Below are 27,265 nucleotides of genomic sequence, written 5' to 3'. Positions count from 1 at the left end.
CAAACTTGGTGGCTTAAAGCAACCCAGCTTTATTCTTTCACAGAAATCCAAACTGGATCTCACTGGGCTAAAATTAAAGAGTCATCAGGGCTATATTTCTTCTGGAGCTCTAAGGAAAAAATCATTTCCTTGCCTTTCCAGCTTCTAGAGGCCTCTCACAGTCCCCCGCATTTGGAACCCTTTCATCTTCAAAGCTCACTATCACATCACTCAGACTTCTGCTTTCATCATCATATCTCCTGACTCTTCTGCCCCCCTCTTTTATTTATAAAGACCCTTTTGATAACATGGGACCCACCCAGATAATTGAGAATATTCTCACCATCTCAAAATCTTTAATTTAACCACATCTGCAAAATCAGTGTGTATACAAATTACCTGGGGACCTTGTTAAATGCAGATTCTGATTCTGTAGGTCAGGAATTGGCCTAACATACTATATTTCCAACAAGCTCTTTGCTGGTCCACTGACTCCACTTTGAATAAGAAGGCTCTCAATGTATTTAGAGATGCATGTGTAATAATAAAACTGTTTTTTACTTTTTAAGCAAAAGGAAAAAATAAACACAAAACTCAGAAGAATGGATACCATTAGCTCTGGCTAGAGGAGTGACTGGAATAGGTAGATGAAATGGTCCTGGCGACATTTTCTTAAACTGGCTGTCCGGTTCATAAGTATTCATTATATTTTGTAACTTCCATATATTAATATATTATTTTCCATATCAAGTATTATATACTTAAGAGGACGATGAAAACCATACAAAAATAAGACAAAATGATCACCGAAGAAGCTAGGTGGCGTCAAAGGCCTGGGCAAAAAAAGTGGTGAGTCCACACAACTTACAGATGTAACTACCCCTAACAGCGTTAAACTCAGTACTCAGTACTGGGTGACCAGAAGTCCACCCACCCAGTCGGGCTAATTTTTATGAATTCAACTGAGGAGTTAGGTTTCGTACTTAACGTCCAAATTTCTCAGACTTGCTCTGTTTTAGGAACCACGTGGCAATCCTGCTAACAATACAGTTTTCCAGGAGGCTCCCGTATAGATCTCGATTCTATACATGTAAGGAAGCAGCCGGGGAATCAGTAATTTATAGGTTCGCCAGCGTCCAGCCCCGCCAGGCAGGGAGGAACCGCTAGCCGGCCTGCTGAGGGCTCGGCGGTAGTGAGCCCCGTGGACTACCGGTCAGCCCCGAACGTCCGGCTCCGGAAAGATCCCCACCAGGTGGGAGGGAGCCGACGAGGGTTAGCACGGTAAACTCCATCCAACAAGCACGGCGGTCACCCGTCTTCCCCCAGCACTGTCCTCAGCTTCTCTGAGCAGACTCACCTGAAAGTCCCTAAAAGGTGTAAGTCTGAACGAGAGGAAACGACTACCGCACTAGAGGATACATTTGTGGTAACTTAAGACCTCGCGAAATTTTTTAACAAAAAACGAAAAGAAATACACCTCCCCGTGACGCCCGCCGCCCCACCTCCGGCCTCTCTCGGCTACTTCTTCCCGGTCCCCTCAGCCAACGCGAAAAGAAACGCGAGACAGAGATGTAAGGCGTGGCTCACTCTGACCAATGGAAATCGAGGGCGTGGCCTCGAGCCTCTCTCTCAGTGGCCAGGGGGCCCCAGGCCCGGTCTTCGCGCTCGGAGGCGGAAGTCGCTGGGCGACTCGTGCGCGTTCTTAGCCAGGCGGTTTGCTGCACCGGGAGCCGCCATCATGGTGCGGAAGCTAAAGTTTCACGAGCAGAAGCTGCTGAAGCAGGTGGACTTCCTGAATTGGGAGGTCACTGACCACAACCTGCACGAGCTGCGCGTGTTGCGGCGTTATCGGCTGCAGCGGCGGGAGGACTATACGCGCTACAACCAGCTGAGCCGGGCTGTGCGCGAGCTGGCGCGGCGCCTGCGCGACCTACCCGAGCGCGACCCGTTTCGCGTGCGCGCCTCGGCCGCCCTCCTGGACAAGTTGTATGCTCTCGGCCTGGTGCCCACTCGCGGCTCACTCGAGCTCTGCGACTTCGTCACGGCCTCGTCCTTCTGTCGCCGCCGACTGCCAACCGTGCTCCTGAAGCTGCGTATGGCGCAGCACCTCCAGGCTGCCGTGGCTTTCGTGGAGCAGGGCCACGTGCGCGTGGGCCCCGACGTGGTCACCGACCCCGCCTTCCTTGTCACGCGCAGCATGGAGGACTTTGTCACCTGGGTTGACTCGTCCAAGATCAGGCGGCACGTGCTGGAGTACAATGAGGAGCGCGATGACTTCGATCTGGAGGCCTAGCCGGTCGTCCCGGCCAGGGCTGTGCCTCATAGATGGGACAGCTGAGAACTGAAGTTTGAGATTCTGTGAGGGCGCTCTCCCCGGGAGTGTGTCAGCCAGGCTTTGGTTCTTAAGAACTTGGCCCCTCAGCTGCAGGCTACACACAGAGCCAAAGGGTACGGCCGTTTTCCATGAATTTTGTTAGTCCTAGGACTGTTGGTAAATGACTGATTTAAGAGTCACTGGGAAGGAGTTTGGTGCTGCACTGTGGAGTTGTTGGATTGTGTGCCTGAAACATTGTAGTGTGAAGGAACTTTGATCTCCACCCCCTTCCCCTCAGCTTTCCCTGTATTATCTTGTAGCAGGACAATTTGGTTCAGTCTATTTAATTAGAATACTTGCTCTGGTTTTGTGATTAAGCTATGTACAGACGATGGAGAATTTGGTCTCACGTTTTCATAAAATGGGTGTTACTGTAGTATTATGGGTGCCCTTCCTTGCCTAAAGGAAAACTTCCAGATGCCAATAAATGGTCCAGCTGCTTTGTATGTGCACATTTTTGTCTGTCTGGTTTTCTCTTTTAGGTACACATCTGGGCTCCTAAGGCTCAAGAACCCAGCAGAAAAGAACAGGGTCAGCAGCGACCTGCCTGTGGGTGAGGCCTGCCACAGGGAGGCATGTGGAGGTTGCAGGATGTTGTACAGGGCTGGGCAAATTTGTCAGTTTACCAATCCCTTCCTCAGAATGAGTGTTTTGGCAGAGTTCTTCCCCACAAGACTTCCTGTTGATATTCCAGCCCCAGGAAATACCATATTAGAGGGTGAAGTGTTTGCTGTTTGCTTGCCTAAGGAAATAATCACCCTGTAGCTTGGCCATCTAGCGGCTAGAAGTGGCCCAGGGAGGGTCCTGGAAACATGTTCTTCGTGGTAGGAAATTGGAGAATAGGAAGACTACCTCTTTTTACCCAAAACTTAACGCAAGGAGAAAGGGTAGGATGCCAAGACCATGGATTGGCTTTTACATGTGCCTTCTCCATTACCCAAGGTGAAAGGCAGCATTTGGTAGAGAAACAAGGGAAGGGTATGCTGTGGAAGGTAAATAGCAAATACCTCTATCGTGTGTCAGGCACAGTTGTAAGTGCATTATGTGAATTAATCTGTTTAATCCTCCCAGCAGTGCTAAACTAAGAAGTGGGGAATCCAATTATCCTCTGCTTTTCAGATAAGGGAACTGAGGCAGAGATGGGTCAAACTGCCCAAGTTTGCATAGCCAATAAGCGGCGGAGCTGGCATCATGCTCGCTTTAAGAGACTGTCCGTGTTGGCTCAGCCAGTCCCTGAAATAATGTAGGGGTATAGAGAGAATCCCCGAATTTGAGTTTCCAAGCCAGCAGAGAAGCAGCACCAACCAATGTGATTGGTCCCCGACAAGATGCTATACAAAGGTTTGGGCAAGGAGCAGGCTTTGGGCTTCAAAGACTTAACTCTCACTGAGACCTGTGTTAGGCTGTCCTTTGATCTTCCCAACAACCCTGCAAGGTATAGGTAGTCTTATCCCTGTCTTTAAAGTGTGGGAAATAATTGAAACAAGAACTTTGTCCAAGGTTGGGGTTCAGGTCCAGGCTTATGTGACTCTAAAGGCCATGTTCTTTTCAGGGCCATTGCTTTAGAAGTAGAAGGAAAGAGAATCCTACTTAGCTCGGGTGGCTGGGCACAGTCTCTGCCCATTTGAGGAATGTCCTCAGGGTTCCCAGGATTGGGGATCTCATGGGGAAGCTGATGCTCTAAAAGCCACCTCTGGCTCCTACCCAGATCCCACAGACCAAGGCAGGTAGATTGACCCTTTGGAGTAGTTGGAGCCTGCTTCTATAGTCCAAACGGATACAACTTCCAAGTTCCCTTAAAGGAAACTGGGCTTAGGGTCTTGGGAGTAAAATACAAGAGTCTTTAGAAAAGTTCTTCTTTCTTTGGGAGGAAGATATGAAAGAATAACTTAGCAAAAGTTATCTAAAAACTTAAAAACTGGGGTAGCTCAGTCTGTTAAGCATCTACCTTCAGCTCAGTTCATGATCCCAGGGTCCTGGGATTGAGTCCCACATCCGGCTCCTTACTCAGCAGGGAGTCTGCTTCTCTCTCTCTCTCTCTCTGCTTCTCCCCCCAATTCGTGCGCTCTGTGTCTCTCTCAAGTTAAAAAAAAAAAAAAAACTTCAAAAAAAACTTGTAAAAACTTAAAAAAACAACAAAACCTATGCAAGAATCAGAAGGCAAGTTCTCGAACCAGGCTACCTGGTCTGAATTGGGGCTTCTAGGCTTAACTAGCTGTGTAACGTTGATGATTTTTCTTAGCCTCCTCTGTGCCTCCATTTGCTATAATACAAATATGTGGTAATACAGGGTAGGGGAAAACAATGGGGAACTACTGCTCAACAGGTACAGAATTTCCATTTGGGCTGATGAAAAAATTTCAGAAATAGATTGTGGTGATGGTTGTACAATGCTGTGAATGTAGCAATGCTGTGAATGAACACCACTGAGTTGTGTACTTAAAAATGGCTAAAATGGCACCACCGTTTTTTAATTTATTTACCACAATTTTTTTTTAAAGATTTTATTCATTTGATAGACTGAGACACAGCGAGAGAGGGAACACAGCAGGGAGAGTGTGAGAGGGAGAAGCAGGCTCTCCACGGAGCAGGGAGCCCAACGCGGGGCTCCATTCTAAGATCCTGGGATCATGACTGGAGCCGAAACCAGATGCTTAATGACTGAGCCACCCAGGTGCCCCACCACAAATTTTTTTAAGTTTTATTTAGTGACTTAAGTAATCTCTATACCCAGCATGGGGCTTAAACTCACAACCCTGAGATCAAGAGTCGCACGCCCTACTGACTGAACTGGACAGGTGTCCCCACAATTTTTAAAAAGTGAAAAAAATGGGGGTGTACTGACGTTAAAAATTATGGAGAGGATTAAATGGTTTAATTCCTACAAAGTACTTAGAGGAGCTCCCGGGAATGTGTTAAAACCTTAAAGCTTAGCTCCTGCTTCCCCTCCTTCCCCAGGCCACAAAAGAAAGTCAGGGAGCTAGACATGTTACAACCAAAAAGCCTAATGGATGGGGCGCCTGGGTGGCTCAGTGGGTTAAAGCCCCTGCCTTCGGCCCAGGTTATGATCTCACGATCCTGGGATCGAGACCCGCATTGGGCTCTCTGCTGGGCAGGGAGCCTGCTTCCTCCTCCTCTCTCTCTGCCTGCTTCTGCCTACTTGTGATCTCTCTCTCTGTGTGTCAAGTAAATAAATAAAATCTTTAAAAAAAAAAAAAAAGGCTAATGGATGAAGAGATGTGGCAGGAGATGGGGCACCTGGGTGGCTCAGTGGGTTAAGCCTCTGCCTTTGGTCATGGTCTTGGAGTCCTGGGATGGAGCCCTACATGCCCACATCACCACCCCTCACTCCCCAACCCCCCCCACCCCCGCAGGCAATCTGGCTCACTGCTCAGCAGGGGGTCTGCTTTTCCCCCTCCCTCTGCCTACTTGTGATCTCTCTCTCTCTGTCAAATAAATAAAAATAAATAAATAAAATTAAATTTTTAAAAAAATGTGGCAGGAGGGAAAATTGATACGACCTCTCAGAGCAATTTTACAATGTATCAAGAACCTTAAAAACAGGGCGCCTGGGTGGCACAGTTGTTAATCGGCTGCCTTCTGCTCAGGTCATGATCCTAGGACCTTGGGATCAAGCCCCACATCAGGCTACCCACTCAGCAGAAAGCCTGCTTTCTCTCTCTCCCACTCCCCCTGCTTGTTTTCCCTCTCTCACTGTGTCTCTCTCTGTCAAATGAATAAATAAAATCTTAAAAAAAAAAAGAACCTTAACAGCATACATTATAGGGGCACCTGGGTGGCTTGCCAGTCAGTTAAGCAGCTGCCTTCAGCTCAGGTCATAATCCTGGGGTCTTGGGATCACCCCCCCCCAGCATTGGGCTCCCTGCTCAGTGGGGAGCCTGCTTTTCCCTCTCCCTTTCCTGCCACTCCCCTTGCTAGTGCTCTCTCTCTGTCAAATAAATAAATAAAATCTTTTTTAAAAAATAGATTATATGTGGGGCACCTGGGTGGCTTAGCCAGTTGGGCATCTGCCTTTGGCTCAGGTAATAATCCCAGCATCCTGGGATGGAGGCCCGCATCGGGCTCTCTGCTCAGCAGAGAGTCTTCTTGTATCTCTGCCCCTCCTGCTCATGCTTTCTCTCAAATAAATAAACTCTAAAAAAAAAAAAAAAAAAACGGGACACCTGGGTGGCTCAGTAGGTTAAGTGTCTTCCTTCGGCTGATGAGGGTCATAATCTCAGGGTCCTAGGATTGAGCCCTGTGTCAGACTCTATGCTCAGCAGGAGTCAACTTCTCCCTCTCACTCTCCTTCTATGATCTCCCTCTCTCTCTCAAATAAATTAAATGTTAAAAAAAATACATTATATACCCTCTGATCTAGAAATGTCACTTTCAAGAATTTAGCATAATCATGGGTCTTTGCAGAAAATTAACTACAGGGATCATCACAGTATTTCTAATACAGAATAATAGGAAAAAATAAAAAAATGTGTCCCAAGTGGACTGGTTAAATTATTGGATAGCCTTGTGATGAAACACAGCCACTAAAAATTATAGGTAGGGGCGCCTGGGTGGTGCTGTCCATTGAGTGTCAGACTCTTGGTCTCACCTCAGGTCATGATCTCAGGGTCATGAAATGGAGCCCTGAGTGGAGCTCTGCACTCTGTGGGGAGTCTGAGATTCTCTCCCTCTGCCCCTCCCAGCCTCATGCATGTGTGCACATGTGTGCGCATGCACACACTCAAATAAATCTTTAAGAAATAATAATAATTATTATTATTATGGCAAGGTAGCTCATCCCCTCCAAGTTTCTGACTCAAGTCCGAGTGGGCCTGAGGTGCTGCTGGTCACATTTTAAGAAGCACGAGCTTTGTGCCCAGTCCAATGCATGGCATAAAGCCAGCACTGCGACAATGTGAAATCATCTCCCAACAACTGAGCAGGGCAGAGGCTGTAGGGGCTGTAGGCAAGCCTGGGCAGAAAGCAAGAGAAGCAGGGGCCTGGCTCTGCTGATGATTTAAAGTATGATTTGGGGCATACATACCCTCCCGCATTGGACCTCTCTCCCTTTCCTCTCACTAATAGGAGAAGGCTGAACCAGGTGGCCCCTAGTTTCTGCTTGGAAGGTTTTTTATTTGAAGGCGAGAACATGAAAGAGTGCAGTTAACATTTAAAAAAAGGCAGAGAAGAAATTGGAGGTGCTTTGCCTGGCCCAATAATCCCCAGTCTGACTCAAGGTGAAAGCTGTGCTAGCTTTGTGACAAATCTGAGAATGGGCCCCCCTGTTTGGCCCCAGGGAAGTTTCTAGGAGATATCTTTCCCCCCACTATCCAGGGCTGGGACTATTCCCAGCCTGGGGGGTGGGAGGGCAACATGGGGATGAACCAAGTCACCCATTCAGCTCACCAGCTGAAAATCAGAAGCAAAATGAGACCCCCTCAAAATACAGAGCAGGCAACATCTCATGGGCTAAAGATAAGGAACTTTGCACTCACTAGGGCCTGGATTAAAATCATGGCCCATCACTTTCTGACTGTATATGACCTGGGCGAGCACTTCTGTCTACAGAGAAGAGACTATTTGGGGCTCGCCTAATTAGTTGACATACTTATGATTAAGTAAATCAGTAAGGGAAAGGTTATCTTATAACAAGAAGTTACATATTAATAAAACAAAATTTTTGAGGATTCACTCCGTGCCAGGTACTATCCTAATCACCTTACTTGAATTATGTCACTTAACTCTAACCACCTTGTGAGGTAGGTGCTATTATTAGTCACATTTTATGGGGGAGGAAACTGAGGCATAGGTAGGTGAAATGAAATAACACATAGGCCATAGAGCCAGCTGGTAGGTGAGTCTGGATTTGGACCCAGGCCATCTAGCTCCAGAGCAAAAGACCTGAACCACTCTGACTTGCTTCCTTTCACCCAGAGCTGAGCCCTAGGTACATCTGTGAGCATGGGGGAAAAGAGCTTTGTCCCCTCTGAGCTTTAGGATCTCCTGTGCCTGCAGCGTCTGCATCCCGGCTCATGTGACACGTATTAGTACATGATTTTGCCACCCTCTCAAGTCAGAGTCTCCCTCCTGCCCAACTGGCTGGAGAATCCCTCTCTTACAGGGTCTCCAAGTGGGCGATGAGAAGCAATGGTCCTCAAGATGGCTTAGATGGTACAGGGCCTAGGTTTAAAGCATATCAAATTACACGGGGGAAAAAGCTGTTCCCTTTTCAATTCTCTTTCAGTTCCAGTAACCCCAAAGGGAAGGTCTTGGCTAGGGGGATAGGGGGCTAGACTTGAACACTGTATAATTCTTGCTACCTCCTCCCCTCTTTGAGAACAGTAAGACTTCTCAGTTGTTGGGTTTTTTTGTTTGTTTGTTTTGTTTTTTCTGCATGAATCCCAAAGGCAGCCCTTCCTGCCACAACTTCAGTGCAAGCCCTGCTCATTGGCCTCCTGATCACCACGAGGATTTAGGTTCTCCACTGAGTTGCCAGGGTGAGCTCTTTCAAGCTCAAAGTTATCTCATAACTTTAAAAACCTCCATATGGAATGCAAGTAAAATCCAAACTCTCCGCTACAGGAGTTAAAGGCATCCCACCTGCCTCTGCGACCTTGCTGCCTCCCCTTCCTCCTGTGCCTCCTGTCTACCCCCTCACACAAACCTCTCTGGAAATGCATTCAGTCTCCCTGTCCTCACCAATGGCTCCTTTTCATCATTTGGGTCTTGACTCAAATGTCATCTCCTGAGAAGAGTTCCCTGAATACTGGCCCAGCAGCCCCATGCCACTCCCTCTCAACCCAGCCACCTAAGCTCCTTAACACTGGTCTGCCCCCCAGCTATAACCTGTAGCTCTTGGTTTTCTCTTGGGCTGTAAGGTCCTGGAGGGTGGAGACTGCGGCAGTCTTGGTCATTTTGATATTTCCTGTGCTTGGCTCAGTATCTAACCTACAGTAGATATTAAACACATATCTGTTAATTGACTGATGACACAGTGACACTCGGGAGTCCTCCTGAGAGCTTCTTTTGGAAATGGCTGGCCACCTTCCTGCTCTTGAGGTCCTCTTTTTTAGGGAGGGATTCTCCCACTTGTGGGCACTTACTGGATGATTTTAGGGAGTGCACAGATTCCACCTGAAATAATATCACCATGGAAAAAGGGGAACTTCCCTCTTCCATTATCTTTGAATTTTCCTCATTGTACAAGAGGAAAATTCTGTTAGTGTTATTCCTTATTACTTCTCCAACACTTGCTAATCTCAGATTCTTACAAAGTCCTCAGTTTCACAGTTTCCTGCACATACCAGTATTTAGCTAGATTATAACATTATATTATTTTCACTGTGTATATATTTTATAGATACTTTGTTAAAGTGGGAAGTGATTTAAGGTAATGCTATAGTGTTCCTCTCTTAAATAAACTTATTTAGGTTTTTTAAAATAGCAAATTGACTTAAAGACATTAAACACAGGTGTATGTGTCTGTGGCCAGTGTTGTGAAGGGGGGTGCCTTTGGTGATATTTGGGGGACCACTCACTGTTCCAGGCAAAGCAGTCCCTTCTGGAACACAGACTAACTCCAAATGAGTCCCTGGGCCAAGTGCCATTTAGTTTGTTCAGTGATATGAGAAGTTATTCAGCTGAGTATGAATGAGCCTTTTCCCTGGACCTCAGTGCATGAATTTGGGGGACCTCTTTGTCAATTGCAGTCTATTTTGCTTTAATGTGTAGGGCCTCTGTTCTTTTCTGTGCAGTTCCGACAACTTGGTATGAACTCCATGGTCATGAGTAGAGAATGGAGGATCTGGAACACAGAATACTTAATATCCTGCTGTTAAAGTTTCCTAGTGAAGTCAGGCCCTGGGCTTTTCTTTGTCTATCTTATAAGCCAGACAAACATGAGCTATTATTTGTGAATGCACCAAATAAATAACCTAGTGCACAGCTTTGCTCAGCCCAACTACTGAAAGATAGAACTCAGCCACATAAATTCTAAGGTCCAAAAAACTGTACCTTCCCGGGCCCTAAGCACCCTTTACCCTCTGTGCCACTCGGATCTCCTATTCTTTTCAGTCCATATGGATGGTGTTAGGTATTTAAAATATGCAGCAAGTATACATCTTGGCATTCCTTTGACTCAAAATGTGCCAGCTTTGTGTAGTTTCTGTAGCATACTAATACCCAACTTCTCCATAAGTCAAACATTCAGCAAATTCAAATGTTTGGCTTGAAAGCTGTGTGGCTTTGGATAAGTACTTAACCTCTCTGAGCTTCAGTTTACTTCCTTGAGTTGTTTGAAGATTAAAGGAGATAATGCAAGTGAAGCAGTGTCCAGCATTCAATAAATGGCTGTCATATTTTTAGTTTGCATCTCACCAGTCCCCTCCCTCCAAGAGACTGCACTCTAATTTGATTAGCTCTCCTAACTATATCTCGGCAGCTTCCTCTCCACCCCTTGCAGTCATTCAGTCATTTCTTTACCAAGATCTACTGAGTGCCTTGTTTTGTGCTGCACGCTGTCTCCGCTAAGCAGGAATCAAGCCAGGTCCCCAAGCCAGGTACCAAGCCCACAGCCGAGTAAGAGACTCTCAAACGGAGCAGATGGGCTGTAATGGAGGTATGTGGCCCGTGCAGCCAGAGCGAATGCGGCGGGAATGTCTCACTGAGTCTTGGGGGTGTGAGGAGTCGACGGAGAGGGGGTGTCATTCAGGCAACTCGCAGTGTCCGTACAAAAAAGCACAAGCACAGGAGAGAGCGCGGACTGCTGGTGTACGCCTAAAGCCTGGGGCAAGCTTCAGGACCCCAGGCCGGAGGGCTTTGAGTCCGGGTTCCTCCAACTGACAAAAGGAGCCCCGAGGAGCTTGAGCTCAGGAGTGAAGCCTCGGCCCGGCCAAGCCACCTTGAAGGAACGGTTCCGGACAGTGCACCACAAGAGCCTGTGGACCCCCGCTGCGGCCGACCGAGAACACGCCAGCCACTGAAGGCGGAAATCACTGCCCGCGAGCTAGTGGACTGCGGCTGCACTACCAGCATTCACGGCGCTGGGCGGAACCGGAAACTCCGGGCGCGTGGCTGGTGGGCCTGGCGGCGCGGCTGCGGCCCAGGGGGCGGGCCCGGCTCCCTCTGGACAGCTGATTGGTCGGCCCCTGGCAGCGCGGCCGCGGCTCCTGGAACTGTCATCTCCGCCGGGTGAGTCCTGGGTTCGAGCCTGAGCCCCTCCGGCTGCCGAATTGCTTCTCGGTTCCCGGCTAGCACCCCCGGCCTTCCGAGGTGTCCCCTGTAGAGGCAGAGCCAGGCCCGGGATCGTCTCGGGCGTGCTGCTCCTTTTCTGTTCCAGACTATTGTGCCAGGACCGCTCAGGTAGTTTTTGTGGGGGAGGGGCGAATCATGCGTAGCCTATGGGACCTCGTCCCTAGAGAAAGGTAATGCGGGGCTGTGGCATGGAGGACAACCGAGTGGATCAGGTAGAGGCTTGGGGCCTGAAGCCTGGTGAAAGCCTCAGAGGAGGCCTCAATCCCGGACTGAGGGGTGGGAGGGGAGGAGGAGGCGGCAGGGGACTTGCGTGGGTCTGGATGAGACCGCCCAGGATGAGGTCAGAACTCCTGGAGGCAGGACCATCCGAAGAATGGGTTGAAAGATTAGGAGCTAGCCAAGAAGAGCCATAAAGGTACAGAGGACCGCCCCAGTATCCAAGACGTGTTTAATGATTTTGTGATTCTTGGCAGAACGGGAGGCCACACCGAGATAAAGCGAGATACGACCTAATAAGTGTATTTTAGATATGGGCATCACATTGGTAAGCCGAAGACATAATTAATTTTTTAAAAGATTGTATTATGGAAGTGTTTAGACCTATATAAAAGTCAATAAAACACGGAAAATAGCATACCATATGGATCCAAGTTCTGGTCACCCAGCCTCAACCACAAATGGCCACCCTGGTTGCATTACACATATGTTAAGATTCGCCTCAAATCCATACCGGTAATATGTCAATCTTAAGTTTAAAAACAAAAAAGTTCCTTTCATGTTTAATGGGTATAGAGGTTCAGTTTTGCAAGATGAGAAGAGTTCTGGAAATTGGTTGCACAACAACTACTGAACTCTAACTTAAAAATGGTTAAGATGGTAAACTTTATGTCATGGGTTTTAACCACAAATCTTTTTAAAGTTTCTTTCAAATGAAAAAAAAAAAAAAAAGATGCTGCAAATTAGGGGAAAAATCTGATCTTCAAATGTGCAATGGAAAGTAACTCATTGCCAAGTAGAGACCCATAGAATTGTTTTTAACTATGGAGGCTCTGGAATGAACCTGTTGGTTTTGATGCTCAGAGCAGTGGGACCTGATCTGGGGTGCAGTTTAAGCACTGGTGGTGTCCTCTGGTTTATACTAGACCTAACCTGAAGGTTAGGCCCACCTGGCTTTGCCAGATTTCTCCTGAATATTCCTGTTTCTTACACTCAGAGGCGTACCTTTAACCCATAGTGAAGCGCCTGTACCTTCATTCACAGAGGGTGAGTGAAGTGTGAATTTGTCTTTTTCTCTCCATTCTTATTCTTTAGGGCACACCTGGGTACTCTGTCTCCAATCTACTCCATCTCCCAAATGTACCACAGGTCAGTCTTTCACACTCCTTGGTGTTAACTGGTAGGCAACCTCTCTCTTCCAAGTGAGCCCTACATGGGTAGCCCTGAAACCTCCTTTTGCCCACCCTAAACAAACAAAACAAACTATAAAATGAGAAAACAACTGCCAGGTTTGGGTTTTGGGCTCCCCTTATCTTGCTCTAGGGGCCCCAGGACCGGCTAAATTCTCTTACTGTAAGTTGGCATTTATTAGAGAGTCAAACAATAATTGGATAAAATCTGCATTAGAAAGTTATATTAGAGGGGTCACTTGGCCTGCCAGTTGGTGGAGCATGTGACTCTTGATCTTAGGGTTGTGAATTCAAGCCCCACATTAGGCATAGCGCTTTAAAAAAAATAAAATGCAGGCATCTGGATGGCTCAGTTGGTTGAGAGTCTGCCTTCAGCTCAGGTCTTGATCCCAGGGTCCTGGGATCAAGCCCCATATTGGGCTCCCTGCTGAGCAAGAAGCCTGCTTCACCCTCTCCCTCTGCCTGCTGTTCCCCCTACTTGTGTTCTCTCTGTCAAATAAATAAATAAAATCTTTTAAAAAATAAAAAATATAAAAATAAAATATAAAATATATGCATTAAAAATAACTTATATTAGTTTTTGAGTAATGGCTATTTAGAACTATTCAGGAAAAAATTAGACACTTGATCATATCACTAGATAGTAATGATGGTAAGATGGAATTAGTGACAGGGCTGCTGGTAATAAATGACAAAGCAAAAGCTAGATTCAAACACAGGGTGAGCTTGTTTAGTGTTCTATATGTAAATATATATCTTTTTTAAAAGATTTTTATTTATTTATTTGAGACAGAGAGTGAGTGAGAGAGATACAGCATGAAAAGGGGGCATGTTAGAGGGAGAAGCAGGCTCCCCACAGGGCGGGGAGCCTTACTCAAGGACTCAATCCTGGAGCAAACTGAGCCACCCAGGTGCCCTGTATATATATACCTGTTCACTGAGAGCTATCAAGATTATCGTTATTGAAGTATCTGCAGGAAATAATGCTATTGTTCATATATAACTCATTTACCCTTTAACTTCCTTTTTCTCCATAGAAACAGTTGTGATTTTGGATTAAGTGAGTTTTTTTTAGGAATACAGCCATCATGTTACATCATAACTGCCTGTATACAGGAGGTGATATGAAATCAATGAACCATTTTCTTATGTTTTTCTTTGTAGGGAAGATGGAAGAGCTGAGTCAAGCCCTGGCTAGTAGCTTTTCTGTGTCTCAAGATCTGAACAGCACAGCTGCCCCACACCCCCGCCTGTCCCAGTACAAGTCCAAGCACAGTTCCTTGGAGCAGAATGAACGGCGCCGTCGGTTGTTGGAACTGCAGAAATCGTAAGGGACGCTTTAACTCTTTGGCCTCTTTCTTTTTTTTTTTTTTTTTTTTAAAGATTTTATTTATTTACTTGACAGAGAGAGATCACAAGTAGGCAGAGAGGCAGGCAGAGAGAGAGAGGCGGAAGCAGGCTCCCCGCCGAGCAGAGAGCCCGAAGCGGGGACTCGATCCCAGGATCCTGAGATCATGACCTGAGCCGAAGGCAGCGGCTCAACCCACTGAGCCACCCAGGCACCCTCTTTGGCCTCTTTCTTCAGGTTAGGAGCTGGGAGCCAACCAGGAGGCTCTACATCTGGTTTCTTCAAAGTAGCCCCTTTGTACATACATCTTGCCCATGAAGTTGAGAGGCATAAATCCTGGCAGAGGTAGACATCCTGTACACTGAAAGCTTAGGAAAAGATGGAAACAACGGTAGATACTGAAATTTGAAAGCAAAAGCTCACTTATTTGGTTAAATTTTTCTTTTTTTCCTGGCAGCAGTACTGAGCTTTGCGATTTAGGGACTTGTGAAAGCCACGCCCAGACTTCCACTCCCCACATTCCCCGTGTGGCTTCTGCACTCTGAATCCTGGCATTGGTGTGGTCTTCCTGTCTGCCTTAGCCCAAATGTTTCTGTGGAGCCCTTGAGAGTTCAGTACAAATAATTCCACAGGGAATCTGAGGAAATGTCTTCCATACACTGAATTCTCCGTGCCAAGATGAGCAAGCAGGCGAAGAGAGCAGGATAGGAGAGTTTGAGGCTGGGCTGCTCTGAAGGCAGGCCCTGTCCATTTTTCCTCTGTACAACATGAGCCTCTTGGTCATAAGGAATTGAGGATTTGAAGGAACTATTAACAGCTGCACAGTTTCTCTATGATCTGCATTCTGCCCAGTGCTGCGTCAGTGGCTGTATTTAGCAGAAATGGTTCTCTGTGGCCTCTGGGTTGCTTGTAGATTACATTCTCAGATCACCTCCCCCACTCCCCACCCCCACCTCTGTTGTTTAAATATTATAATTGATTATTTTGGAATAGGTAACACATTGATTGTATGTATTCCGATTCAAAATTCAAAATTTGTACGAGTATATGGTGAAAAGTCTCCATCCCAGTATGATGCTAAGTGAAATAAGTCAGACTGAATATGATTTCGCTCATATGTGGACTCGGAAAAATAAAACAATTAAATAAACAAACAAAAAGTAGAATCAGACTGTAAACACAGAGAACAAATCGGTGGCTGCCAGAGGGGAGGGGGTAGAAGGATGGGCAAAATGGGCGAAGTGGGTGGGAGAGGCAGGCCTCCAGTTACAGAATGAATGAGTCTTGGAAATAAAAGGCACAGTGTAGGGTATACAGTCAATGATATTTAATAGTGTTGTATGGTTAGCTACACTTGTGGTGAGCACAGGAGATAACAGAGAAGTTGCATCATTGTATGTACACTGGAAACTAATGTAACCTTATGTGTCAACTGTGCTCAACAAAAAAAAAAAATTAAGAAAATAAAAGTCTCCCTCCCAATTCTGTCCTCTGGCCATTCAGTTCCTCTCCCATATTATTAGTTTCTTTTGTATCTTTCCAAAGATATTCTGTGCAGATATGAGCAAGTGTGTGGTTGTATGTGTATATGCCATTTTTTTAAAACAGAGGCAGCATACAATACACTGTTCTGCACATTGTATTTAATGGCATGGGGTTTTTTTGTTATTTTTTTTTCCCAGAGATTCTGTATTAGTACCATCCTGCTCGGCAGAAAGTCTGCTTGTCCCTCTCCTTCTGCCCCTCCCCTTGTTGTGTGCTCTCTGTCTCTTTAGGGACCCCTAAATAAATAAAATATTTAATAAAAAAAATTAAATCATAAACTAAGAGACCTGTTATGAAAGTCAGATAAGAACTGGAGGAAGGGCACACCTGGATGGCTCAGTTGGTCAAGTGTGTGCCTTTGGCTCAGGTTATGATCCCAGGGGCCTTGGATCAAGTCCCACATCAGGCTCCCTGCTCCACTGGGAGTCTGTGGCTCCCTCAGCCCCTCCCCGTCTTGTTCTTTCTCTCTCTCTCAAGTATTTTTATTTTTTTTTTTTTATTTTTTTTAATTTTTTTTTTTTTAATTTATTTGACAGAGAGAAATCACTAGTAGACGGAGAGGCAGGCAGAGAGAGAGAGAGGGAAGCAGGCTCCCCACTGAGCAGAGAGCCCAATGCGGGACTCGATCCCAGGACCCTGAGATCATGACCTGAGCTGAAGGCAGCGGCTTAACCCACTGAGCCACCCAGGCGCCCCTCAAATATTTTTAAAATTTTTTTATTTGGGGCGCCTGGGTGGCTCAGTGGGTTAAAGTCTTTGCCTTCGGCTCAGGTCATGATCCCAGGGTCCTGGGATCGAGCCCCGCATTGGACTCTCTGCTCAGCAGGGAGCCTGCTTCCTCCTCTCTCTCTGCCTGCCTCTCTGCCCATTTGTGATCTCTATCTGTCAAATAAATAAATAAAATCTTTAAAACATTTTTTTTTTTAATTTGAGAGAGGGAGAGGGAGAACCAGGCTCCTTGCTGAGCAGAGAGACCAATGTGGGGCTCAATCCCAGGACCGTAGGATCATAACCTCTGCCAAAGGCAGATTCTTAACCAACTGAGCCACCCAGGTGCCCCAAATAAATAAAATCTTAAAAGAAAGAAAGAAAGAAAGAAAGCTGAAAGAAGGCCTGGCTGCTCCTTAGAAAGCCATATAAATTAGGGGCACCTGGGTGGCTTAGTCAGATAAGCGTCCTATTCTTGATTTTGGCTCAGGTCATGAGGGTTGGGCTCAGGGTTGGGCTCCATGCTCAGTGGGGAGTCTGCTTGCGAGTCTCTCTCCCTCTGCCTCCCCCCCCATGCACACACATTCTCTCTCTCTCTCTCTCAAATAAATAAATACATCTTTGAAAAATAAAGAAAGAGGGGCATCTGGGTGGCTCAGTTGGTTAAGCATCTGCCTTCAGCTCAGGTCGTGATCCCAGGGACCTGGAATCAAGCCCCACGTTGGGCTCCCTGATCAACAGAGAGCTTACTTCTCTCCATCTCCTGCTCCCCCTGTTTATGTACTCGCTCACTCTCTCTTTCTGTCAAATAAATAAAATATTTTTTAAAATAAATAAGTAAAAAAGAAAGAAAGAAAGCTGTATACATTGGAAACTCCTCACATCTCGGTGACTCCTCTCTTTAATTACCGGGGGCCTTTGGATAAGATGCCTGCCAGGCAGGAAAGTGTCAGCTCTAAGGGGGGAGTAGAGATGGGAATCTGGAATGGTGTGTGCAGGAGCAGGGTCAGCCTTTCCAGCTAGTGAACCTTGAAAATTCCTTTCACCATGTCACTCTGTATTTAGGATACTCAGAGGAAGGCTGAGTGCACACAGAGGGGGCTAGTTTAGCATTACAAAGGAAATTCTATCATCTCTTCCACTAGAATTCCCAGGCTGCTCCTGAACTTGAAGCCCTTGAGTTAAACTAAAATTGTCACATTGTAGGGGGTCTTCCAAGGAGACATAAAAGGCCTGTCTTTGTGCCTTCTTTTCTCCAGTAAGCGGCTAGATTACGTGAATCATGCCAGAAGACTGGCTGAAGATGACTGGACAGGGATGGAGAGTGAGGAAGAGGAAGATAAGAAAGATGACGAAGAGATGGACATTGACACTGGCAAGAAGTTACCAAAACGCTACGCTAATCAAGTGAGTAGTCCAGGGAAGGTAAGGCCTAGGTCCAGCCCCATGTTGCCATAAAGAGAGGAGGAGACAGGAAGAAGGAATGGGGGACTGCAAAGAAGCTGGTTATGTGCATCAGGTATATGGACTAAGAGAAGAAATGGCTTCCAGTGCCATGTGGCAATGGGGTCAGGGAAGGCACTTGTCACTGAGGGAGGCTGGGGTGCTGGGTTTGAGAACATTTACCCAATGCCACTGCAGAAAGCCACTGGGCTATTGCTACACTAACAGAGTCCATGCACTTAACATTTCTTAGTGGTCATTGTAGGGCAGCTCTAGATCGGGCCTGCCCAGGCTAGCACTGTGCCCACCCTACCTCCTAGGTTATGGGTCTTTCCTGAGCAGTAGACTAACATGTCAGTCTTGGATCTTCACATTCAGATGGTGGAAGGTGGGGAGGACAGCTGCCCTTGAATTTGGGGCACCTGGCCAGCCATGCCAGGCCTGCCAGTTGACCTACATGAGGTTGAGGCCATGAAACAACAGATGACAATAACAAACTTGACTAAGTGGTCTGTTGGTTGCAGAAAGAAACCAGTGTGGTTTCCCACAGGGGAAGTAGGCATGGAGACCATTCAGTACCCCATGGCACCCAGGTATTCCAGAAGGCAGGGGATGGGTCCATGTGGAGTTGGGACTCTACCTTGCTATTATATTCTTCTCTCTAGATCTATATCTTGTCAGCTCAGAATCCTGTCCCACCTTAGGATACGGTTTCTAGGGGTGCCTAGGTGGTTCAGTCAGTTAAGTGTCTGCCTTCTGCTCACCTTATGGTCCCAGGTTCCTGGGATGGAGCCCTGCATCTGGCTCTCTGCCCAGGAAGGAGCCTGCTTCTCCCTCTTCTTATGCCTGTTTCTCCCTCTTCTTATGCCTGCCACTCCCCCTGCTTGTTCTCTTCCACCACCCCCTACCAAATAAATAAATAAAATCTTTAAAAAAAAAGAATATGGTTTCTGGGTACACCTGCTCCCATCTTCTTTCTGTGTCACCGATACAGCGCAGTAACATCTTCTATGATAAAGTACAGTTCCGTTCTGTTCAGCAAGCATTGTTGAAGGCCCTGCTCTGTATTAAGCTAGACTATATGTGGGAAGATGGACAAGGGTCCTGTACTGGAATAAGTGGAGATTCTGGTTTTTGCTGTAAGAAAGTGAGATTAGCTAACAGCAAGGAAGGAAGCAAGGTTGTGAAATCAGGAAAAGGTTATGGAAAGAGGAGGCAGCTTTTTCCTTTTTTTTTTTTTTTAAGATTTTATTTGTTTATTTGACAGAGAGAGAGATGACAAAGAGGTAGAGAGGCAGGCAGAGGGAGTGGGGGAGGCAGGCTCCCTGCTGAGCAGAGAGCCCAATGCAGGGCTCAATCCCAGGACCCCAAGACCATGACTGAGCTGAACGAAGGCAGAGGCTTAACCCACTGAGCCACCCAGGCGCCCCAGCTTTTTTCTTTTTTAAAGATTTTATTTATTTATTTGAGAGAGGGAGAGAGTGTGTACATGAACAGAGGGAGAGGCAGAGGGAGAAGCAGACTCCCCACTGAGCAGGGAAGCCCGACACAGGGGCAGGGCTTATCCCAGGACCCCGGGATCATAACCTGAGCCAAAGACAGCCACTTAACCCACTGAGCCCCCCAGGCGCCCCAAGAGGAGGTAAGACATTGACAGGCAGAGGTGCAGAGCATGCCAGGGCCTTCCAGGCAGCAAGAAGAGGCTGAGCAAGAGCCCCGAGGTGGGAGGAGTATACGGTGTGCGGAGAGCAGTGCAGGCCAGTGAGGATGGAGCAGCACAGCGCTGTGGGAAGGAATACAGCAGAAACATCTGCACGAGTGTAGACTGTGTTTTAAATTATGGGGAACCACTGAGAATTTTTGAGCCAGGGACAGAGTTGGGACTTTGTATGACACGCATGTCCATGTATAGGAGGGTCTAGAAGAGAGAGGCTGTAGTAGGTTGCTTAGCTTTGCTAAAACCATCTGCTGCCCGTGCTGAGGGCAGTGAAGGTGTGAAGGAAATGAGGTCATGAGTGTGAGAAGTGTCGCCAGGATGAATGGATAGAATGTAACAGTGGATCGGATAGGAGAGGCAGTGTGAGAAGTGATTAAGTGTTTAAGCTTTAAAGTCATGCCCCCTGACCTCAAAGTCAGGCTCTTTGTTGACCTTGAGCAAGTCACTTAATGGCTCTAAGTCTTGGTTTCTTATCTGTAGAGTGGGGATAGTTACAGTACTATTTCACAGGATTGTTAGAAGGATTGGAACAAATAGTATACCCTAAATACCTAGCCCAGAGCCCATAATAAATGCCCCACAAATGTTAGCTACCATTTTTTTCAGCAGCCGTGTCGAGATAAATTAACATACCATATAATTCACACATTTACAGGGTACAATTCAGTGTTTTTTGGTGTCGTCACGGAACTGTGCAACCATTGCCACTCTCTAATTCCAGAACAATTTCATCACCCCCAAAAGGACCTTCATACCCATCAGCAGTCAACTCCCATTCGTCCTTTCCCCTAGCCCTTAGCACTTAGTCATCTACTTTCTGTCTCTCTGGATTCACCTCTTCTGGATATTTCCTATAAATAGAATCATATGAGATGTGCTCCTTGTGTCTGGTTTCTTTCATTTAGCATAAGGTTTTTCAAGTTCATCTGTGTTGGAACGTGCGTGAGAACTTCATTTCTTTTTATTCCCAGATAATGTTCTGTTGTCCGGATCCCCCGCATTTGGCTGGTCTACCCATCAGGTGGTGGCATTTGAGTTGCTCCCACTTTCTGGCTGTTGTGAATAATAATGCTGCCGTGGATAGTCACGAACAAGTTTTTGCATGGATATGTTTTCATTTCTCTTGGGTATATACCTGGGAATGGAATTCCTAGGGCGTATGGTCATTCTATATTTAACATTTTGAGGAGCTGCCAGACTGTTTTGCAGAGTGACTAGAGTGTTTTACATCCCCGCCAACAGTGGAGCAGGGCTCCAGCATCTCCGCAACTCTGCCAATGCTTCTTGTTGCCCATTCCTTTGAGTATAGCCATCCTGGAGGGTATGAAGTGGTGTCTCGCGGTTTGTTTGTTTTTTCAAGATTTTATTTATTTATTTGACACAGAGAGACACAGCGAGAGAGGGGACACAAGCAGGGGAAGTGGGAGAGGAAGAAGCAGGGAGCTGGAAGTAGGGCTCAAACCCAGGACCCTGGGATCATGACCTGCGCCAAAGGCAGATGTCCAACAGCTGAGCCACCCAGGCGCTCCTTGTGTCTCATGATTTTGATTTCCATTTCCTTATGGACTAATGATATTGAGCATCTTTTCATGTGCTTATTAACCATTCGTATATCTTCTTTGGAGAAATGTCTATGCCCTTTTTTGTTTTTTTAAGTGAGGGGGACAGGGAAAGAGAAAGAAAGAGAGAGTAGGGGCAGAAGGGGAGAGAGAGAGAGAGAATCTTAAACAGACTCCTTACTGGGCTGGGTCTCATGATGCTGAGATCATAACCTGAGCCAAAATCAAGAGTCAGACGCATGATCAAGTGAGCCACTCAAGGTGCCCCGCTATGCCCATCTGTTTTTTTTTTTTTTAAGATTTTATTTATTTATTTGACAGAGATCACAAGTAGGCAGAGAGGCAGGCAGAGAAAGAGGAAGGGAAGCAGGACCCTTGCTGAGCAGATGTGGGGCTCAATCCCAGGACCCTGAGATCGTGACCCGAGCCAGAGGCAGAGGCTTTAACCCACTGAGCCACCCAGGCGCCCCAAATACCTATGCCCATCTTTTAACTGGGTTGTCTTTTATTATTAAGTGTTTAGAGTTCTTTTATATATTCTAGATACAAGTCTCTTATCAGGTAGATAATTTGCAATATTTTCTCCCATTCTGTGGATTGTCTTTTTACTTTCTTGATAGTATTAGCAGCAGCACTAAAGTTTTAAATTTTGATATAGTCTTATTTATCTATCCTTTGTTTTGTCACCTGTGCTTTTGGTGTTGTATCACTACCATTCTTTAAGGACACATTGACTATGTTTAGTTTAAGATTTGATAACAGAGGGGCACCTGGGTGGCTCAGTGGGTTAAAGCCTCTGCCTTCGGCTCAGGTCATGATCCCAGGGTCCTGGGATCGAGCCCCACATCAGGCTCTCTACTCAGTAGGGAGCCTGCTTCCTCCTCTCTCTCTGCCTGCTTCTCTGCCTACTTGTGATCTCTGTCTGTCAAATAAATAAATAAAATCTTTAAAAAAAAAAAAAAGATTTGATAACAGAGGAATGCCTGGGTGGCTCAGTCAGTTAAGTGTCTGTCTTCGGCTCAGGTCATGATCCCTTCTCTGACAAATAAGTAAATAAAATCTTTAAAAAAAAATGAGATTTGGTAACAGAGAATGGTATTACCATTAACAGGGCTACAGGGTACAGAAGGAGAAGGAGGGGAGTTTCAGGGATGGAAAATACTTGGGCGACTGAAGGCCATGAATCCTGTTTTGGGGACTCAGAGTTAAGGTATAGAGAGAGCAAGCAGAGAAAGAGATACCATGTGGACGGCTGGAAATACAGGTCTGGAGGAAAGGAAAGCAGTCAGGAGATGAAAAAGTGGGAGAATTGGGGTACCTGGCTGGCTCAGTCGGTGGACTGTGCAACTCTTGACCTCGGGGTTGTGAGTTTGTGCCCCATGTTGGGTGTAGAGCTTACTTAAGAAAAGAAAGAAAGAGAGAGGGGAAGAGAAGGAGAATTGGGGGTGTCCTTTCAGAAGTGGCAGGTGAGGATGCAGAAGTAGATACAACCAGCCCCAAGCAGATAACATCTAAGAGAAAAGAAAAGGGGAACCTAAAACAGCCTCCTGAAGATTCTCTGGGTGTTTTGGGGGAGTGTGTGGAGGAGTGTTTGGAGGGAAAAAAAAGAATAGCGCTGGCTCACATGGCCAAGGGAACATGTGTCAAGGAGAATGAGGAGGTGGTGACCAGCAGCGTCACACGAGGAGTGGAGTGGGGTGGGTAAGGGGGAGGGAAGGGAAGAGAGACACTTGGCAGCAAGCAGGTCACTGACGGCCTCTGGCAGGGCTTTGGGGTAGCAGGTCTGGACTGAGGGTGTCAGGGTGTGGGGGAGGGCAGCATCTAGAAATATGAAGTCGTTTTAAGAAGGACAAAGTGGGATAGTTTAACAGAAACACAGAGTGACAAAAGGTTTTCATTTTTGTTTTGTTTTTGAAGATTAGGACTTGAGCAATTTGTGGGCCAAGGGGAAGGAGAGATGAAAGATTCCGTGGGGGCGAGTCGGTGATGGCTGGTCTCTGTGGAGATGGGAGGAATTGTGAGCCATGAGTTAATCTTCGCAAAATTCATTTCAACACCATCACCACCACCCCCCTTTTTTTTAATTTAAATTTTGTTAGTTACCACACAGTGCAATTTTGGTTTCTGGAGTAGAATTCAGTGATTTGTCACTTCCATGTAGCACCCGGTGCTCATCACTGGTGCCCTCCCTAATCCCCATCACCCATCTAGCCCATCCCCCCACCCACCTCCCTCTGTCATCCCTCAGTTTGTTCTTTGTCATTAAAAGTCAATTATGGAGGGGTGCCTGGGTGGCTCAGTGGTTTAAGCCTCTGCCTTCAGCTCAGGTCAGGATCTCAGGGTCCTGGGATTGAGCCCCACATCAGGCTCTCTGCTCAGCGGGGAGCCTGCTTCCCCCTCTCTCTCTGCCTGCCTCTCTGCCTACTTGTGATCTCTCTCTGTCTATCAAATAAATAAATAAAAATCTTAAAAAAAAAAAAAAAGAGTCAATTATGGATGGGGCACCTGGGCGGCTCAGTTCCTAAGTGTCTGCCTTCAGCTCAGGTCATGATCCCAGGGTCCTGGAATTAAACCCTGCATCTGGCTCCCTGCTCTGCAGGGGACCTGCTTCTCCCTCTGCCACTCCCCCTGCTTGTGTTCCCTCTCTGGCTGTCTCTCTCTCTGTCAAATAAATAAAATCTTTAAAAAAAAGTCACTTCTGGCTTGTTCCCCTCTCTCCTTTTTTTCTTTTCCCCCTTCCCATATGTTCTGTTTTCTTTTTTAAATTCTACATATGAGTGAGATCATATGGTATTTGTCTTTCTCTGACTTATTTCACTTAGCATAATACACTCTAGCTCCATCCATGTCATTGCAAATAGCAAGATTTCATTCTTCATCCCCCCCTTCCTTAAGGCAGATTTTCCAACATTCTTTGTACAGTATTTGGGGTCACCAGTTTCGGAAATGATGATCTACATTAAGAGCATCTCAAGGTCAGGGACCTCATTCATCTCTGAGGTGTAGCCCCTGGAACAAAATAGTTATAAGAATGGCAGGTAGACAGGCAAAGTAAGGGGAGGAAGAAGGTCCCATTACCCAGACACAGGAGGCAACGTAGAAAGAATGGGTATGGATGCAGGAAATGAAGATAAGGGGAGAAGTTGAAGCTCACAGTGAGCGGCCTCTATTCCATCAGCTGAGACAAGTCAACTAAGAGCAAGTGGGGCAGAGGTCTACAGTCAGCCTTGTGTGTATTTTCACTATACATATAGGATGTGAATTCTTTGTCATTGCAGACATTGCAGCAGCATACCCCTGTTGATTTTCTTTTCTTTAGGGTTTAATTTTTCTTTTTCTTAAAAATTTTTTAAAGATTTTATTTATTTATTTGACAGACAGATATCACAAGTAGGCAGAGAGGCAGGCAGAGAGAGAGGAAGGGGAGCAGGCTCCCCGCTGAGCAGAGAGCCCAATGTGGGGCTTGATCCCAGGACCCCAGGATCATGACCAGAGCCAAAGACAGAGGCATTAACCCACTGAGCCACCCAGGTGCCCCTAGTGTTTAATTTTTCTAAGTAATCTCTCTACCCAGCATGTTGCTCAAATTCACAACCCGGAGATCAAGGGTCACAGGCTCTACTGACTGAGCCAGCTGGGTACCCCACCGCTGATAATTTTTTTTTAAGATTTTATTTATTTATTTGACAAACAGAGATCACATGTAGGCAGAGAGGCAGGCAGAGAGAAGGGAAAGCAGGTTCCCCACTGAGCATAGAGCCCAATGCAGAGCTCGATCCCAGGACCTTGAGATCATGACCTGAGCCCCCACTGATGATTTTTAATGCCTTTTTTTGTGTTCCTAGTTGATGCTGTCTGAGTGGTTAATTGACGTCCCTTCGGATTTGGGGCAGGAATGGATTGTGGTCGTGTGCCCTGTTGGAAAAAGAGCCCTGATTGTGGCCTCCAGGGTGAGTCGCTGCCTCCTCCCTATCCCAGCATGCCTGGTCTGTGGCGGGAGGGATTCTTTGCACTTTGTGTTCCTTTTTTTTTTTTTTTTTTTTTTTGGTGAGCATCAAAGCAAGGTTTATTGAGCAATAGCAAAGTGAGAGCACAAAGCTCCCAAGGAGGGAGGGGGCCAGAAAGGGTTGCCACTGGGGTTTCTAAGTCCAAGGGTTTTTATAAGCTTGTTAGCAGGCTGTTTTCATCTGATTAACCCTCCCTGTGCCGGTCATCCAAACATGGGAAAGGGTGGAGGTCTCCTTCCAGGATGGTGTAAGATCCTTCCAAGAGTGGTTTCCTTGGGGCGCCTGGGTGGCTCAGTGGGTTAAAGCCTCTGCCTTCGGCTCAGGTCATGATCCCACAGTCCTGGGATCAAGCCCCACATCGGGCTCTCAGCTCACCAGGGAGCATATTTCCCTTCCTCTCTTTCTGCCTGCCTCTCTGCCTACTTGTGATCTCTGTCTGTCAAATAAATAAATAAAATCTTTAAAAAAAAAAAAAAAAGAGTGGTTTCCTCTTAGGCCAGGGGCCCCTTGACCCTACTTGTCTGCCTTCCAACTGTCCTTCATCATTCTCCCCTCTGAAGAGGTAACCCTAACTGCTGTTAGGGGAGAAGGGTGGCAACCATTCAAAGCTACTTCCTGCTGGTCAGGGTGTTGGATGGGGCGGCTGTCAGGATTCCTCTCGTCCCGATCTATCAAGAGGTCCTCTGTAGATGTCTGATTTGACCTCCATGTGAGCCTCCATCTGAACCACCTTTCGGAGTTTGATGACCTTTATCTGTTAGTTGTCCTTAACAATGGTGCAGATCCTGGACGAGCCCCTATAAATGTTTTAGGACTTTTTTCTCCGTCGGTGCCTGTGGTTCTTGGTCACACCACTTTGAAGAATGAAGAGGTAGACCAGACAGAGTAGTGGGCAGCAAAGCAAGGTTTAATGACCAACAGCAAAGTGAGGGTACAAAGCTCCCAAGGAGGGAGGGGGCCTGAGAAGGTCACCTGTGCTTTGAGTTCCCTATCTCTTGCAGCCACTGGGTCTGGTATGGGTGTTGAAACACTTTCCTGCAGGAGGGCTAAGTTGAGAGCCGTCTTTGGGCCTGACACCCCTGCAGACTGTGGAAGCAGAGGGTGAGGAGACCTTGATGTTTAATGGGAATGGTAACTTTCCACACAGGGTTCTACCAGTGCCTACACCAAGAGTGGTTACTGTGTCAACAGGTTTTCTTCCCTTCTGCCAGGGGGCAACAGACGAAATTCAACAACAGCAAAAGGTACCTACATAAAATTATCTATTTATTCAGTTTGTTTGTGTGTTTAGAAATATATATTTTAGGGCGCCTGGGTGGCTCAGTGGGTTAAGCCTCTGCCTTCGGCTCAGGTCATGATCTCAGGGTCCTGGGGTCGAGTCCCACATCAGGCTCTCTGCTTGGCAGGGAGCCTGCTTCCTCCTCTTCTCTCTCTGCCTGCCTCTCTGCCTACTTATGATCTCGCTCTGTCAAATAAATAAAATATTTCAAAAAAAAAAAAAAGAAAGAAAGAAAGAAATATATATTTTAAAGTAATCTCTACACTCAACAGGGGTTCAAACTCCTGACCCCAAGGTCAAGAGTCATAAGTTCTACCAACTGAGCCAGCCAGGTGCCCTATTTATTAAGTTTTGTAATTAGTAAAAGACAGTGGAAGGTCCTTGGTTACTTGCTTTAAAGACTCACTTTGAAAGTATACCTTTGAAACTGTAGCTCTAGATTTAGGCCATCTCCTTCAAGTTCAAGGAAGTTGAATCCACTGAATTCAGGCCGTCTTCAAGGTCAGGCCTCCTCAGTTACAGAACAGATGCAGTCCTGTGAGGACTGCTGGGCAACAAACCCCTGAATTAAAGTCGACACACCTTCCCCATGGACACCCATTACAAGGTGACACATACAGTTTTGGGTGGGGAGGTCCCTTGGAATGC

The 27,265-nt window shown here is 46.6% G+C and overlaps 2 protein-coding genes across 8 annotated transcripts in view; both read left to right on the top strand.

Moving 5' to 3' along the window:
* SNUPN (snurportin 1) overlaps positions 1-27,265 on the top strand; it is a 41,682-nt gene that overhangs the window by 5,547 nt on the left and 8,870 nt on the right. Inside the window, exons 1-7 of one of the 7 annotated variants that reach the window (XM_082735918.1) lie at positions 11,533-11,713; positions 12,079-12,149; positions 12,917-12,970; positions 14,176-14,338; positions 17,872-18,019; positions 25,177-25,281; positions 26,486-26,582. In XM_082735918.1, the coding sequence (XP_082592044.1) occupies positions 14,181-14,338; positions 17,872-18,019; positions 25,177-25,281; positions 26,486-26,582 (508 nt within the window). In that variant the 5' untranslated portion in view covers positions 11,533-11,713; positions 12,079-12,149; positions 12,917-12,970; positions 14,176-14,180. Of the gene's footprint in view, positions 1-11,419; positions 11,714-12,078; positions 12,150-12,916; positions 12,971-14,175; positions 14,339-17,871; positions 18,020-25,176; positions 25,282-26,485; positions 26,583-27,265 lie in introns of those variants that run through there. The other 6 variants (XM_082735916.1, XM_082735917.1, XM_082735919.1 and 3 more) reach the window with 6 other exon arrangements.
* Positions 1,605-2,805, top strand: IMP3 (IMP U3 small nucleolar ribonucleoprotein 3). Its single transcript, XM_082735952.1, has one exon. It carries the CDS (start codon positions 1,718-1,720, stop codon positions 2,270-2,272), a length of 555 nt encoding a protein of 184 aa, XP_082592078.1. The 5' UTR covers positions 1,605-1,717; the 3' UTR covers positions 2,273-2,805.

This window comes from Mustela nivalis (genome assembly GCF_964662115.1).
Source record: "Mustela nivalis genome assembly, chromosome: 6".
Taxonomy (NCBI): Eukaryota; Metazoa; Chordata; class Mammalia; order Carnivora; family Mustelidae; genus Mustela; species Mustela nivalis.
This window is presented reverse-complemented; position numbering and strand designations above follow the sequence as displayed.